The following is a 17,452-nucleotide window of genomic DNA, read 5'->3' as shown; positions in this document are numbered from 1 at the left end:
TAGGCTGTAAAAGCAGGCAAGGCACAGTCTACCAGTTGTTTCCATTATTTCAGAGACAAAGGTAAAAGTTACATGACGACATGGTAATATATAGGACATGAAAGAATTTAATTGTTTAGTTGTCTGCATTCACGTGGGCTCTTAGCTATCCCAGGGTCATTCAGAAATCCCTGTCAGGGATGTTTAAGCTCAACTCCCCATGTTAACCGTGAGTTCTCTAGGAGTCACCTCTCTGGAACTTTCCAGAAAGCAGAGCCAAGCGCCCATCTCTGCAGAATCCACCAGTGTCTATACATGCATCGGTTCTTCTCAGCGAATCTGTCTGCCTCTGGTGAAGCACTGTATTTCTGCAGATTAGAAGGGAAGCCTGGTCTCAGTTTCTCACAGTAATCCCTCTGTGCGCTGTCTTCTTGATTCCCTGTATCTCTGCAGACCAAAGCCCAGGGGAGTCCCCAGTTTCTGCTCTTCCCTGATCCATCTCTCATCCTCCCTGAGGCAGTGAGCACAGAAAGGAGCCCTTAGGATGGGAAGTGGGAGGGGAATGGAGGAGAAATAGAGGGCCCGTGATAGAAAGAAACATTGATTAATATCTCAGCCTTGCAACACTGATTTTTCCATAGATGTTTCAACAAAGACATGCACACTGGCTACATTTAGAAAAGTAACGCTGTGCAGAATGAATCAGTATGTCCTCATGCCAGGATGGATGGATATATTTAGCATGTCCGTGTGTTTGTGAGCCTTGTCTATTTCTCTGTTTTTGGCTACTTCGTAGATCTCACTAATATTAAACTCACGGCCCCCACCACCCCTGACCGAGCTATCTTTTCCCCCACCATCCACCTAACACCACGAATTTCAGCCTTTGCAGCCAATATCGCTCCTATTTTTGGCTTACATTTTTTTTTCGCCATCCACTCCTCAGTCTCAAAGCCCATCTCCAAGAGAGGTTTTATTATAGCTGCGTGACTAACTCTGCCAGTGCGATGGCCTCCAGGGGAACCAGCTTATGTCTCTGGTTCACAGTTTTGACTGTGGGTTTGGTGAAATGTGGAATCTTTGGTAGTGAGGATCCAACCTTCTCTAGGCTCCTCAAGTGTTAAAGTCTGGTTTCCCGACAGCCACGGGATGGATCCTCCACTCATAATCATTGCTTTAATTCCATTTAGAAAATGTGAATTAGACTCCTGCTGCCTGTGGAGTGCACACACGGAAGTGGAGCCATTTCTAGTCCAGTTGAGAAAGTGAGAATTATATGAAATTAATCAGAATAGTACAAAGCAGGTTACAGCATTGCTGCAGAGTCAAGTTGGAGGCTGTGAGGGATGGAGAGGGGGGAGTGTGGGCTGGGGGCATGGGAAAGATGTTCTAGGTGAGAGGCCTCACCTTTGCTATCATTGATTCTGCTTCACCACATGTCAGAGGCTGTTCTGGGCTGGGGGTGCACCAGCAGACAGGGAAGTAAGTCCTGTAATCCTGTGGTTCTCATGGACAAGGGTAGGGAGTGGGATGGAAAGGATGACATAAAAATAAACATGTAAATAAAATAATCTCTGGTCACTGGTCAGGACACTTGCCGTGTCTTTGTCCATTTTGTGTTGCTATAAAGAGATACCTGAGACTGGGTAATTTGTAAAGAAAAGAAGCATATTTGTCTCACAGGTCTGCAGGCTGTACAAGCATGACACCAGCATCTGCTTCTGGTGAGGCCTCAGGAAGCTTCCAGACATGGCAGAAGGCAAAGTGGGAGCAGGTGTACCACATGGTGAGCGAGGTAGCAAGAGACAGGGAGGCAGAGCCAGGCTCCCTTAAACAACCAGCTCTCCAGTGAACTCAGAGTAAGAACTCACTTATCACTATGTGGAGGGCACCAAGTCATTCATGAGGGCTACGCCCCCATGACCCAGACACCTCCCACCAGGCTCCACCTCCAACACGGGGATCACATTTCAACACAGGTTTGGAGGGAACACAGCCTAAACCCCATCATGCCATGAAGGGCTGGCCATGTGGTGGTGCAGGGACAAGCATGTCAGGGAGCAGGAGTGGCACTTGCTAAGACCTGGAGTTGGGGATGACCTTGACGTGGTCATGGACCTGAGCAGAAGCCAGTGTGGCAAAAGCACAGTGAGGAAGGGGCAGAGGCGGGAGGTGAGGGCAGAGAAGAGGCTGGATCACAGGGGAGCCTGTTGGCTGCAGCCGGAAGTCTGGATTTGGTACCCGGTGCAGTTGGCAGCCTTTGTGCTGTTGTAGGAGAATGGCTGTGGAGCAATCTCTGGTGCAGCCAGTGGCTCTGGAGAAGCAGGAAATCAAGGATGACTCTCAGCTTTGCATCTGGAGGAGCTGAGGGGATGATGGTGTCCTTGGCCGAGATGGCACAGCTTGGGGAGGGAACTTGTTTGAGGAAGAAAATCAAGAATTCTATTTCGGACAGGCTAAATTTGAGCTTCCTCCCGTACATCCATGTGGGGATAATGAGTAGGCAGTTGGGTATGAGTTGGGAGGGCGGGGGGATGAAGGGTTCATTTGGAATTATGTGGCAATTATAACCTCAAAGCTGGCTAAGATCACCTAAGGAACGGTATAAATAGAGCCGTGGCCCCTCCAGGATTTAGAGATCAGCGGGAGGTCATTGCGGAAGTCAGGGAGGGAGACCAGGTCAGTGCAGCCCACGGGGGCCAGAGTCCAGGGCATGTCCAGGAGGAGCAGCCCTGGCATCAGGTGCTGCTGAGGGATTTGGTCCAGTCAGGGCAGGAAAGTGGCCATGGGCTCGGGCCGCAGGGACTCCTCGGCTGCCTTACTGGGAGAATCTCAGCCAAGTGACATGAGGGAGGCTGACTGGAAGGGCTGGAAGAGCGCATGGGAGGGGAGGCCGTAGGGGAGTGAGCAGAACCGATCCTGTAAGAAGTTTTGTTGAGACGGGAAGCAGATACGTGGGCAGTGGCTGGAGGGGGATGAAGGCTTTGCAGAAACAGGTAAGATTTGGGGAGATGGATGCTGACGCCAAAACAAGCCCCAGCAAACCTTGTCCTCCCAGCCGTGGCATCTGCGATGAAACTGAGGCTGTCCTCAAGGGCTGAGTACTTCTCCCACTCACACCTTTCTGACAGCCGCTTCATATGGACTTGGTTCATTAACCGTAGAAATACGAAGGCTTCTTCACTGCACTTGTTTCCATCCATCTGATCTATAAACCCTCGTCTCACTGGCACCCCGAAGCAAGAGCCCAGCACACCATCTGCCACCCCTTTCTCCTCGGCGACTCTGAGGCCGCAGGACCACGCCCTGAGCTGTTTCGGTGCCTGGCGAATCTACCTGGCGAGTCCTGGCGGGGAAGGTGGTGCCCTCTCGCCAACAACTTCCTGCCCAGAGCTAAATAAAGATGATACAGGCTGCCTTTGGCAGTGCCCCCTTCCAAAATAAAGAGAAGCACAACATTAGCCAGAATTAAGCCAAAATGGCAGAATTAAGCAGCTGCACAATCGGCCACCCAGGCCAGGTGGGCCACGAGGGAGTCGAAAGCTGCTTCTCTGCCCCGGCCCCCGTAGTGCTCCAAGATGACAGTGGCTGGTGTAGGTCATCTCAACCCAGAAGTGGGGCAGTGGCTGGGAGCAGACTGGCCATGAGTTCCGACCTTCTCATGGGCCGTGTTCCAGCTGTGGCTTTCAGCCCTTGCTCAGCTTCCCTGAGTCCATTGCTCTGCTGGGAAGCAGTGACCACAGCACCCAACCTCCAGCCTTAAATGAGACAGTGCCTGGGCAGGCATCGTGCCCTGCATATAGTAGGTGCTTAATAAATGGCAGCGGTCACATTCCGATTTCTCACTGTCATTTTACCAATGCGGCTGTAGCTGTCCGTTGTCCTGTTGGTGCCGCCGTGGTTGCCTCGTGAGCCCCTCCCTCCCACCCTGGTGTTTAACTGGCGTCAACAGGGCTGTACACGTCCAGTGGGAAAGGGTTTCTCCTCTTGGGACTAAAACATAACACAGAGAACTTAATAGATGCCAGGTACTACAGCTCAGGTAAAATTCAAAACATCTCTATGAAGTAGGTGTTAATTAATAATTAACATTAGTTATTTTATTAATTACTAACTAATTGAAAAAGAATAGTGTTGAAAAATTAATCCACAAGAAGAACATGGAGACCAGAGAAGTTAAGTAACTACTCTAAGGCCACACAGCGGGCCAGTATCAGAGCTGGTATTTGAGCCCAGGTGTTCAGGCTTTTTAATGGCTTTTGCTGACGTGAAAAGCTGGAAGCACCTTTCCCCCAACCTTCCCTGCCAGCCCCTGATGTGGGGAGTGTGGAGAGCCCTAGGGGCTGGGAGGAGGCCCATGCAGCTGGAGAAGGGGGTGGTGGGGACAGCAGTGGGACTGAGCTCTGAGAGGCCACGAGGGTGGCAGTGTGAGGATTTGGCACCTGTGCCGAGTGACCTGTTGTGGGGACAGGGACACAGCAGGGCAAGGTGCCTGCTCATATTCTGGGGGGAGGAACACAGCAGGCAGGGAGCCAGCCAGGGTGTTGGGGGTGGGGGTGCTCAGGAGGAAACTACGGCAGGTGGAGAACATGGCATGTCCAGGAGGGGCTGGGCGGCCACCAGGCTTCACTGTGAAGTGGCATTTGGGCAAAGGCTGGAAGGCGAGAGTCGGGCTGGCAGGGAGAGCAACGCATGCGAAGGTCCGGAGGTGGGCACTGGTCTGCTCTTTGGAAACAGTGAGAACGCCAGGGTGTCACAGTGGGGCGTGAGAGGCAGGCAGGTGGCCCTGGGACAGCACGCCGCTTTACTCCCCACCGAGGGGCCCTGAGCTGGGATGGGACATGGGGTCAGGGGTCCACCTCAGGGGGTGTCGGGCTCCTTCTGGCCAAGGACACCTGAGTGACAGTCGCCGGCAGACTCTGCAGAGATGTTTCTTCTCCAGTCTGTTCTTCCCACAGGACATTGTCCATCAGCGAGCCAGTGTCTGGGGGAACTTTTGGGGGCTTTCCAGGAGCTGCAGAAGCCCTCGCAGCCCCTGTTAATGGCATGGCTCAGGGACACATCTAGGTGGGGGCAGGGGCTCCGGGCACCGCGTTCAGGTGGGGACAGGGGCTCTGGGCACCGTGTCTAGGTGAGGGTGGAGGCTCTGGGCACTGTGCTGTCCTGCCTTCCACCCACAGCTGCGTAGGGCTCTGTCTCTGGTTTGGGCTGTTGTTTAGCACTATCTTGGTGGGGGGCTTCCCTGGCCCTCTCAGCTGATGGGCCAGACCCCAGCTGGACTGCAGCTCCCATCCCCTTTTATTATAAAAAATAAAAGTGTGTATATATATATATATTTCTTTTTTTTTGAGAGAGAGTCTCTCTCTGTCACCCAGGCTGGAGTGCAGTGGCCGGATCTCAGCTCACTGCAAGCTCTGCCTTCCGGATTCACGCCATTCTCCTGCCTCAGCCTCCCAAGTAGCTGGGACTACAGGCACCCGCCACCGCGCCCGGCTAGTTTTTTGTATTTTTTAGTAGAGATGGCGTTTCACCGTGCTAGCCAGGATGGTCTCGATCTCCTGACCTCATGATCCACCTGTCTTGGCCTCCCAAAGTGCTGGGATTACAGGCTTGAGCCACTGTGCCCGGCCAAAAGTATATTTTTTAACAGTTTATTTTTTCTATTTTTCCCCTTTTATTTAATTTTTTACAATTTTTGTAGCTGCATAGTAGGTGCATGCATTTGTGAACTGGGCTTTATTTGTTCGTAACCCTTAGGACCACCTGACCCCGCGGTCACCATGCTTAGGACTGCTGACCCGTGTCCACACACACAATTGGTGTATTTGGATGAGGTCTGTCCCCTCCCCTGCAGAATGTGAGCTCCAAGAGAGCCGGTTTTGTTTTGCTGTTGTTTTGCGTTGCTGTAGCCTTCAGAATCCAACAGGGTGCCTGGCACAAAACCTAGTGCTTGTTAAATATTTGTTGAGTGAGTGAGTGAGTGAGCGAGTTCTTCTGGTGGAATGTGGCTGAAATCTCCTCCTCATATCAGATGGAGGCAGGTGTTGGGATGTAGGAAATGGCCACTCCTGGAAGTCCAGGACCTCGGATGTCATTTGGGTGCTTCCGCCCCGCTCCATGCCACACTCGGACCCTTCTCGTTTTATCCATCTGCCTTCATGCTCTGCCCCCACCCTTGGGGTGTTCCTGCCTGAAGACATGGTTGTCCTGTTCCGTGTCCCCAGCTTCTTGGCATCTAGTAGGTGCTCAATAAATGTCAGTCCGATGAACGAATATCCGGGAGAAGCAATGAATGAATAAATGGAGTAGAAATAGTCCTCTCTGCAGCTGGAAGCCCCACACGGAGGGCCTCATGCGGGTCTGCAGAGACTGGCCATCCTGAGGACCTCTGGGACCCTCATGCGGAAACCAGACCCCAGAGGAAGGCCACACTGCACCGACGTGGCAGCAGGGTTTGGGGAAGAGTTCCCAGAGCTTCTCAGGAGCCCGGGGAATTCCTGGCATCTCTCAGGGCTTTGTCGGTTTGTCCGTCTCGGTGGCTTGTCGCTGTCCTCCTAAAAACACCCTGCAATGTGTGCCACTGGTTTGCACTCGCAGTGAATTGGTGGCGGGCGGGGGGGGAGCCGAGGCTCTTGGAAAGAGACCATTAGAAATGGCGAGGCCCAAACGGGCTGACGGCCCAGCAGGGCAGGGAGAGCCTTGTGCCAAGGTGGATCTGGGGAGGACTGTGCAGCGAATACCCAGGGCTCCTTCCTGGGAGGGCCAGGCCTGCCTGGGCTCAGAACTGCAGTGAATGTGGGAAGACACAAGCACGGTGTTTCCCTGGGACCCATCCGACCCCAGCGTGAACCGGCGATGGCCACTGGCTGCGGTGCCCGTGTTTCATGGGGTTTGTTCATGTTCTGGGGAATTCCATTTTCTCAGGATCTCGGGTTCTTGTGAGAGTTCCCATAGCAACAGTGAAACCCCCAGACGTCTGTGGGGGTGCAGGGTAATTACAGCTTCCGAGTTCACTGGAAGCTTCTTCTGGAGACAGCAGAGAGGATGCCGAGGTTATTCAGCTTAAAAAGGTGGATGAACCGGCACGTGAGGCCTCCGGGCCTGAAACACGGGCCGGGAGGAAGACTTCACTTTTTAAACACAAACAAAATATCCCACCAACCACAGCGCTTTGCGGAATGAAAAGTGGAGGCCTTCCCCATCCTCAGTTAAAGTGATTCTGTTTCAAGGTATTTCCCAGAAGAAAGGAGCTTTCGGTGGCAGCAGGTAGGGCTACCTTTGGGAAACTGGCAGTAAGAATGTAATCGGCCTGTCTGCCTCTTCCCATGGGGCCCCACACCCCTCCCCGAGAGCCTGGGTGCCCCCTGCCCTCACCGCCTGCCAGTCTCAACAGGGACTCCCTCGCCTCCCCACTGCCAGGCTCCTCTTTCCAGCTCAGGCTGAGTCAGCCTCAGGAAACCACGCTAACCTTCTTTTGTGTCCGACCTCATGACTTGCGAAGGCTACAGGCCTTTAAGACTCTAAAACTAAATAAAAATGAGTAAAAGGTGGTAGGGCACGGTGGCTCATGCCTGCAATCCCAGCACTTTGGGAGGCCTAGGCAGGTGGATCCCCTGAGGTCAGGAGTTTGAGACCAGCCTGACCAACATGGTGAAACCCCGTCTCTACTAAAAATACAAAAATTAGCCAGGCATGGTGGTGGGCACCTGTAATAACAGCTGGTAGGGAGGCTGAGGCACAAGAATAGCTTGAATCCAGGAGGCAGAGGCTACAGTGAGCCAAGATCCTGCCACTGCACTCCAGCCTGGGTGACAGAGCAAGACTCCATCTCAAAAAAATAAAAATAAATAATAAATAAAAATGAGTAAAAGACTAAAAATCAATAGAATTGTAAAATAATAAATACATTAAAATAATGAATAAATGACCAACCAGTTCCAGCCCAGGAGGGAAGTTCCCCATGCCCCGCTGGGCCAGGCACCCGCTTGCTTTAGGACCTGGGTCATCTGTGTGGCCCTCGGATGTCAGGGGATGCAGGGGGCAAGTCCGAGGGGCAGCGGCCATCGGGGCTGTGCGCCCTCAGGAGGGGCAGCTCCCACTCCCTTCTCAGTCCTTTTCTGGAGGCCTGCGTGGCCAACTCTTCCCATTTTTGAAAGAATCTGGACTTTTATATAAAAGACCCAGATTTTAAAATGTTGACCACGAAGTCACACCATACACACACACACACACACATATATATATATATGAATGAAAGGGAATGACAGTGAAATTGTAGCATTTTGTAGCTGGTTGTCCAAGCCCCCAGGAGTGGCTTGGGGGCCCCAGGAAATGTTTTCTGTGACTGTTCCCAGTGTGACTGCCCGCTGTGGCCTTTTCTATCCAATGTCATTTCCCATGCAATGGTGACTCTGGGCCTGTGAGACCCGTCAGAGGGGAGGGACGGGCACACCGAGGGCGAGTAGGTGAGAGTCAAACCCTGGCACTGGGGATGTAGCACTGTCCCTCCAAGCAGGACAGACAGATTGTCAGGAGGAGAGGATAGAGCCAGGAATACAGCTCCTCCTCTCTGCTCCAGAAAATGAGCCTGGCCGATGGGGGCCACCTTGCAACCTTTCCAGAGGGGTAGGTGAAGGAATTTGGACTCCTGGGTCTGAGTGCTCTGGTTCACCGGAGTTGGCAGTCAGGACCAGAACCTGAGGTTTGGAAGCACCTGGGAGGGTGTGGACTCTGGGTTTGCATTCTGAATGGGTGTCCACTTCCTAGCTGTGTGATGGCAAAGATGACTTCCTGTGCCTCAGTTTCCCTCTCTGTAGAATGAGGCTACTTATAGAACCTACCTCGTAGGCTTATGATGGGGATATATGACTTACATGCAGATAAAACCTTGAACCAGTGCTGGGCACATAGGACAACATCAGTAAGCCTTTGCTGTTACATACGAAGGACCTGGGCACAAAAGGCAGAGGAGGGAGATTAAATTTTTCAAAATAAGCAAAAAGAGGAAAGTCATCTTTGCATGAGAACAGGGTTCTGCTCAAATGCTCGCTGCATTCGGAACCTGAGGAGGAGAAATGGCAGGTGGAGAGTTTGTTCATGTCACGGCTCCCCCATCGGGAGTGCCGCCTCTGGAAGCACGGAGGTGGGTGCCCCGCGGGGTGGCGAAGGGCTGCTCTGGAGTGACTGGGCTGAGTCAGAGCCCGCTTGGTACAGGGTATAGGATGCACGCCCGTGGGCACAGGCTGCCCTGCTCAGCCAGGCCTCTCTCTGTCCCCACAGCATATGCGAGAGGCGGCTGAACGGCGGCAGCAGCTGGAGTTGGAGCATGAGCAGGCCCTGGCTGTTCTCAGCGCCAAGCAGCAGGAAATTGACCTTCTGCAGAAGGTAAGTGGCAGGCAGCCGGGTGCGGCGTGTGAGGCAAGGAGTCCGCGGGTGGCCCGGGGATCCCCGGTGTGGTGGAACGGCTGACCTGCAGCCTCGGCTCCCAGGCCTCTTCCTCTCTCTCCTTGCACAGAAGGATTCAGAGTCATTTCTGCTTTCCTGCTCTGGTGTTTCTTAAGTAGACCTGTGTTCATGTTTTATAAAGCAAAAGCAGATGCAAAGCTCTAACCTCTGATGCTGGTGAGGTTGTAGGGAAAAGCACATGCGTAGAGATGGCTGGCAGGGTATGAATTGCTTCCACGTCTGGGAAAAGCAACGTGCAGCATCTGTTTAAACTAAAAGTGCACACAGAGGGTGACCCTGCCACCTCCATCCTGGACCTCCATCCTGGACGATACCCTGCAAGGAATACAGGAACCAGTTCAAAAGGAGTTCTGTTTTCTTGCAGTGCTGCTGTGTGGCAGTGGGGATGGGGACTGGACCCAACTGATGCCCACCTAAGGGTGATGGCATGTGCACCGTGGTCCAGCCACACCGGGCGCCATGGGATGTCAGTGAAAAGGATCATGGTGGTGTGATTCTGCTGTCTTGAGGCTGTTTGCATGACGTGTTATCAAGTGAGAAAACTGAGTTGCAGAGCAGTATTTATAGCATGATCCCAGTAAGAAAGGAAAAAGAGAAGATAAGACAGAAAGGAAAAGAAATCAGGAGAGAAAGGAGGGAGCACCAGGGAAGGAGGGAAGGAAGGACTGAGTGATTTGGGATTTTTACCTCCTGGGCACCTGTGATGGGTCTGGGGGCTGAGACAGGTAACCTCACCCCCACTCCAGTCCTCAGCCACGGTCCTGCTGTCTCTAGTCAAATAGCTAGGAGGGTGGTACTCCTGGAGCCTATGGGTTTGGGGTGCCCCCAGGAAGAAATCAGAAGGTGGGGACTTGTGAACAGTTCTCATCTCATTTCCTTCCAGAGCCCAGTGTCCCCACCCAGTGCTGCCCTCTCCTCCTGGCAGGGCAGCCACCCCTATGGCCAGAGTGCAGCTGGCTGGTCTGCAGTCTCCCGCCCAGCGCCGGCTGGGATGGGCCACTCCACTGCCCTCTGTGGCCCCTCCACCCATCTGACAGCTTCTCCAGGCCTTGGATCTCAAAATAAAGGACTCACAGTCATTCACCCAGCCTGGGTGGCGATAGGAATCTGTCAGAGCAGTGTTTCTTCTCCAGAGTTTATTAGCAGAGCTTGTTGGAACAGGTAGATAAGTTCTGATGCCATTTCTCTAATCATTTAGCACGAGATCGTATTAAGGATAGATTTCATTAAGCCAGCGCTGATGGGACCTTCACAGCCCTTATTACCTGTCATAATAAGGTGGCAGGTACCCGGAGCAGCAATATTTCATTAGATGTTATCCGCAAGGGGTATTGCTGGGACACAGGCAGGAATATTTCTCTTATCTTCTCCTGCCATGTCTCAAGGACCTTTCCCGTGGCTGGGCGACGCCTGATGGTAGCTGCATTCATTCATCGCCACTCCAGAAGCCACGTCCCCAGGCGGGGACCGTCTGAGACAGACAATCAGTCTGTAGAAACACAGAGACTGTCCAGGAAGGGACAGGATGTCTCCTCTCAACAGAACATTCTCTAGGAGCCTGGAGTTACATTTGCTAAGCATTTGATGCCAAGGAGAATGACCTGGAACCGACTCCGTTATTCTGCATCTGTGATCTCTTTTGCGTACTGTCCCATTCTCTTGGAGCTCTTTATCCTTGGGACTCACCGTTGTCTCGATTTTGGATACACTGATGCTTCGTCAGTGGGGCGGGGGGCAGAGGGAGAGAAACTGGATGAAATATGAATGGGCCAATTTTGTAATTTCTAGAGGATTTGATGTAGTTTTTAGCGTGAGAAGAGAAAGGCCAACTCTTGAGTGGAATGAGATCTGGGACTTCTTTCCGGAGTGCATCTTCATGTTCAGTTTCCGCTGTGGGTGGTCATTGCGCTGCACTTGTGACCGGCTCCCTCGTGCTGTCATTCACCAAGTGTCGGCCGTCTGCCCCTCCAAGCAGCCACTCAGCTGCTGTTCCAGAAGCAGGAACACAGCCGCGAGTGGGACACAGCTCTGCCCTCCCAGGCTAAAAAAGAAAGGTGAACAAGTCAATGAAAAAGCGAGTAAGCCCAGATGATGGCGAGGAGTGAAGGGAGTTGAGAGGATGAAGTGGCAGATTGACGGGGCCGTGACTTTAGATACAGGTGACAGTTCAAGGAGCAGATGACGCCCACCACGCTGAGGGCTGGGGCGGGAGTGTGCGAGGGTTAGGGAGCAGTGCACACACGGGTCCCCTTGGGAACCAGCCCAGAGTATCCAGGGAAGAGGAGGAAGGCCGGGTGGCTGGGGTGCAGCCAGGGATGGGACAGGGGTTGAATTTGGGCCTGAGGCACAGAGCTGGAGCGCTTGCCCCACCAGGCAGTGGTGCCTCCACCATGAAGCATGGATCAGCTGAAGACTGGCCCTCATCCCCCTACCAAGATAAAAGTCACCAGTCATCTTTGGACTATCCAAGGCCCAAAGATGATTCTGATGAGGGTGCTGTGGAGGCGTCTCAAAGAAGCAACCTCTTCTGTCTTTCTGCAACCCCAGCTCTTTCTTGAACCTGCCGCCACGGGACCCCACCCTCAACAAGTGGCTTTTGTTAATGTCACCCATGTGTGGGCTTACAGTCCAGTGGGTAGTCCTCTGTCCTTATTTTCTTTGACCCAGGGGCCCAGTTTGAGTTTATGGCCTCCAAGGACACCACCCTCTCCTGGTTTCCTTCTCCACACCAACCCCCCTACACATCACAGGTGACCCCAAGACTCAGTCCTCAAGCCGCATCCCTTTCAGTCTACACTCACTGTCTCGTGCCCTCGAGTAGATGTGTGGGTTTCAGCACCACCTCTGTGTGGTAACTCCCGGATTTAGACCTAGAAGCCAGACGATGCCACTGCGCCCCAATTCCCTTACTCACTCTCTGCTTGACACCACTGCTTGGGTGGCCTCGGACGCCACGTCCCACGTGGAACTCCCCTCTGTCCTCACCAGCACCTACACTTCTGCTGAACTCCTTGAGCTCTGTAACCGCAGCATTTCCCGTTTCTGTACAGCTCTTCCTTTCCCTGGAGCTAATTGCCTTTTTTTGTTTGCTTGTTGTCTTCCTTATCTGTGTACTCATCATTCCTTGGCTCCCCAGTTCCCTGCTGGAGCTGTAAAATTCCTCTCAGGAAAGTCTCAGTCCTCCGGGGAACTTCTGATTCCATTTTCCCCTTGGAGACACCTGCCTGGAGCCTCTTCTTTCAGTCCGGGTCCTGGAAATGCCCCTCCCCACCATCTGGGGGTCTCCTCCCTGCCTCTTTGTGCTTTTCATCCTCAGCTTCCTCGCTCCTACAATATTGTTTTCCTTGATGTGCAATGTGAGGCAGGAGTTTATTTTTCCTGAAATACTGGTGGCTTTTGCCATATTTTGCAGTACTTGGAGATTCCTTTGTGGGATCAGCCTCACCTCCAGACCTGACCACCCCTGAGAAAGGTGCTGGACATTCAGGCGTCTGATATCGGGCCCACATCCCTGCACCTTGTCCGGGGCACCTTTCTCCCAGGCAGCTCCACCTGTCCTCCTGCCCCGCATGGTGGTCGGGAGAAGCATGTGAGATCATGTGAAAGGGAAAGCATTTGTTAAATCGGAGAAATAAACACATGGGTGAATGACGGATGAGTGATGAAACTGCCCAGGGCTCTCCTCCCAGAAGCCAGGGATCCTGAGCTCACGCTGCAGCCCTCGTCTCTGGGAGCTGAGCAGAGACACAGTTTAAAAAGGCAAAAGACAGCCAAGCCAGGACCCATGCTGTCTGCTGGCAACCACAGGCTCTCCCGGGAGACGTGTGCTTCCTGGAGACTGGGAGCAAGAGCTCATTCACAAATCCCTGCGTCCATTCACTCCATTCACTCAGCAGACGTTTACGGAGCATCTCGTGTCAGCAAAGTCCCAGGAACACAGCAAGGAGTGGGGCGGTGTGAGAACAGGCTGTGAATGGCCACGATGATGGTAGAAACGACTCTGGGCACAAATCTGCTGCTGCAGTGTGTCCGGACTGGGGCCCGGAGTGCAGGCGTGGCCTCCTTTGAGCCGAACCACCTCTGCTGCTCCCCACGCTGCAGCTGCTCCCCACGCTGCAGCTGCTCCCTCCTCTCCCTGGACCGTGCCAAAGCCAGTTCCCTCTCGGGGACCCTCATCGACAATGCCTGGTCCCCGGGTTGTTGCAGAACTGGTTCATTTCTCTCATTGAGTCTCCCTCAGACCAGACGCCACTCCATGCCCAGACAGAGGGCATGTCTCCCCATTTACTGATGCCAAAACTTGTCTGCTTGCTCATGTGGCAGTTTGCCGACTGCCCACCTCCATCTGCTGGCACTTCAGCTCCGTGAAAGGCGCATCGGACGCGTAGGACATCGCCTGACACCTAGGAGCTCCCAGCAAATCCTGGATGGACGGAGGTGCTCAAGGGCGCAGAAGGAATTGGAGATGTGGCGAGGTTCTGTCAGTTGGGGCAGTAGGGTCAAAATCCCATGGATAAGATGACCGATGATAAATTGGCATCAACACTCAGTTTTAGCCCGCGGAGTGAATCAATGAACAGTCAGCCCTCATGTAACCTGCGAGATGGATGGAAGCACCATCGTTTTCTCCATGTTACAGATACGGAGGCTGAGGCTAACATGCCCATGGTCCACTTGAGGCCCGATCCCAAAACCCTGAAGCTTGCTCTCCAGGTGAACGGTCAGCCTGGAGTCCGGCTGCGTTCCGTTGCTTCAGACTTTCAGTTTCTTGTGTAGGTTACGTCCTACACAAGAACGTCTTGTCTTGTGACAAGTGGCAATTATGATGATCCAGTGGTGTGAGCTAAAGGGCTTTTCCCTATTTATAATTCATCTGCAGACTTGACCGATTTTACTTCGGTCTACAGTTCCTCTTACTGGTACGATGATCGCTTTCAGTCTTAAGGCCATTACTGAAACGTGTGATACTGAGAGAAGCTGGGCTTGCCACGCGATGCATAGTTAATGCTTTGACTGAATTTGCTGTGCCGGCCTCAGTTGTGTGTGGATGGCTGGGGTGGGTCATAGCTGACCCTCTGTGTTAATTTCAGGCAGCGTCTGCCCCAATCCTGTGTGCTCCTGGAGTATTAGAAAATGTCCCTCAGCCCTCAGCTCTGCAGAACTTGTGATTTGAGGGTCCTTGCAGCCCTCGGCATAGTTCCGTGAGTTTCACTGACCTTTCTGCAGAGCTAATATTTCATAGCACCCACGGAGGCCCCTCACTCTGCTCCATCTAAGCCAACGCCCGTTGTCCCGGCACAGTCGCCAGGGGCCTGGACGGCTTATTGCTCTGTGCTGCATCCAACCCAGCTAGATGCCCAGCACTTCAGCCACGGGGAATGTGCCCTCCCTTCTGCGAGCGCCGTCTCCCCAGACGCTGCTGCTGCTGCTGTTGCTACAGGGCCTGCCCACCCTCCCGGATAGCGGATCCTCTGGGTAACAGGCCTGGTCCTCAGGCCTCTTCCTCCAGTGTCAGGAGATCCAGTCTCCCTGCTCTGCAGGAACCACTCTCTGTAAAGGTCGCACGTTCCCTATGTTGGCCCCTAAACGAGCCTAGCTTAAGCTGTCGCTTGGATTTTGGAAGAACTCAGTGCTGCCAATTTTAACAGTCTATTCTGATTGCCCAAATGGCCCAGCTTGCAAGTAGCCTGCAAAAATGCACTGGTTTTCATCTGAAGCTGGAAACGAAGTTGTACTGCCAGCTTGGCTGAGTTTTAACAGCCTGCTGGATTTTTTTTTTTTTTTTTTAAATCCTGCCAGTTTAAAACTATCTTTGATTCAACTGAGTCAATGGTGGCATCATTTATATAATCCCTGTATGTTCCCTGCTTGTTTGTCTCTTTTTCTATTTTGTTATTTATTGTTGCTCTTGCTGGTTTTCGCTTTGAAAGGAACAGTTTTCGGCCTTCAACGGTTGAGCTGAATTCGAGAATGGTGTAATTAACGTGCTGCGTTCCAGTCCCTTGCCCAGCTCTTGAAACTCTCATTGGAAAGATGTGAGAATGGAACGCACATGAATGAACTCTGTGGAAACCTCAGACGACTTTTCATTTTTAGCCCGGGGAATGGCAGACTTCCCCTTGGCTGGGGAAGCCAGCTCTTCCCTCTTTTCAGCCCACGGGATTTTGCGAGTGAGAAGTAGAAGCTGTGAAGATAATGTTCACTTGCTTATTTATGATGTTGAATCGTCCATCACTAATTATTCTCCAGGCATAGAGGAAATATTTCTCTAGAAACCGATAATTCCAAAGTAAGTCGCAGAGTAGCATATGGATTCTTTATTCGTGCTCCACGTTTTAAGAGGTAGGTGCACTCTGGTGTCAGAAAATCATGCGTCTTAAAAATCCCCGTTTTCCTGCTCCATGGGGAACGTTCAGGAGAAGCTGACGCCAGTGTGAGGCGCACAGTGTGGACTGTGCTGCAGGCAGGAGCCCGGTTTGTCTTTTCTCCTCGGTCTCATCACAGCCTCAGGAATCCGACCTCCAGCGTCCCACACTTTAGGAAGTGTCCCTTGCTTTCACAGTTGAGGATGATGTTCATCAGCACTCTTGGTTTCAAGTGACAGAAAACCCAAACGGGAAATTGTATCTGTACCCATCCCTGAAAATCTGACTTCTGATATGGCTGGATCCAGGGCTCAAATCTACTGGCCTCAGACTCAGCAGAATCCAAGGCCTCCCTGATATCACCAGGACTGGGCTGCTCTCTGCCCTCCTCTGGATCAGCTTCAGCCTTGGTTTCCCTGTGGAGGTCCCCGGCCAGTCCAGCCCTGACCCTCCTGGTGGCAAAGTGGCTACAGCAGCTCCAGCCTCCCCTCCTCCCAAGCCAAAGTCCAGTAGAAAGGAGCCTCCCTCTCCTGCCGCATTCTCAGGCAGAGGCCCATCGCCCTCTGTGGGCCCCATGCCACCCAGGTCACCAGTCACGGAGGGTCCAGAACCATGCTTAGCACAGGGGAGGGCCAGACCCCAGCCAGTCCAAAGGCTCTTCCCAGGAGACGAGGGCGTCGAAGCCAGGCAGGCAGACACGATAGATCCTTACCATCATGATGATGCTGGGACTTCCAGGCCTGTGAGGACAAGAAATTACAGTGTTCCATTTCAGCTGTGTTTGAATCTGCCCTTTGCCCGGGCAGCAGCCATCCCAAGACATTTCTGTAGTGAAATGTGTGAAGTTTCTTATTCTGTGGGGTCCGGATGGCTTTGCCACGAGTGCTTTGAAGAGGGCGGCCCTGCCACAGGCTGCAGGTGCCAAGACCTGTTGCGTGCTCAGGACCCAGCCCCAGCCCCTCCTCCAGGGCCTGGTGAGGTCTCAGGGAACCTAGAGCTGATTGGGGGTCAAGTCTGCAGGCTTAGGTTTTGTTTCCAAAGCAGTTCATCGGACGTCTGGGCAGACGAAGGTGCTGTCAGAGGCGCTGCAGGGATACTTCTGCTACTCAGTTTACCACCTGGGGGAAGAAATAATCTGTGCACCAGACCCCTCGGACATGCAATTTATCTGTATAGCAAACCTGCACATGTATTTCTGAAACTCAAATAAAAGTTAAAATAAATAACAAATAGGAATAATTTTAATTCCTCTATTAGAGGTATAAAAATGAATGACCCCCACCCCCAGTGATTCAGACATTGATCTGAATATCTTCTTCCTCATTTGGACATTTACTCTTTTCTCTCTTTTCCTCAAAAAAGGCTCAGGTTGAGGCTAAGAAGGAACATGAAGGCGCAGTGCGGCTGCTAGAGGTAAGGAGCGTGCCCTTGCTTTCTGCCCGGGGGTGGGGGACACTGGGGAGAGTTGCGTTGATGCCTGCTAGAAATAATAGATGATGTTTATGAAGTGAGCCTGGTGCACCAGTTACTAGATGCTGTTCATGCATCTTCTCATGTCGGCCTCACAAGCAACCAGTACGACAGGTGCCAGGTCGATGTCCATTCTTACAGGGAAACTGAGGCACGGAGCGGTTAAGCAGCTT

General features: G+C 52.7%; 1 protein-coding gene across 13 annotated transcripts in view; it reads left to right on the top strand.

Annotated features, from left to right (window-relative positions):
* The window catches only part of RIMBP2 (RIMS binding protein 2), a 352,529-nt gene that overhangs the window by 225,633 nt on the left and 109,444 nt on the right, over positions 1-17,452 (top strand). For all 13 annotated transcript variants that reach the window (XM_073021230.1, XM_037987203.2, XM_037987193.2 and 10 more), the window contains 2 exons: positions 9,259-9,363; positions 17,172-17,222. In XM_073021230.1, coding sequence (XP_072877331.1) covers positions 9,262-9,363; positions 17,172-17,222 — 153 coding nt within the window. In that variant the 5' untranslated portion in view covers positions 9,259-9,261. The remainder of the gene's footprint in view (positions 1-9,258; positions 9,364-17,171; positions 17,223-17,452) is intronic.

Source organism: Chlorocebus sabaeus, chromosome 11 (genome assembly GCF_047675955.1).
Source record: "Chlorocebus sabaeus isolate Y175 chromosome 11, mChlSab1.0.hap1, whole genome shotgun sequence".
NCBI classification, from domain to species: Eukaryota; Metazoa; Chordata; class Mammalia; order Primates; family Cercopithecidae; genus Chlorocebus; species Chlorocebus sabaeus.
Note: the sequence above shows the minus strand (reverse complement) of the source record. Positions and strands in the feature narration are given on the sequence as shown.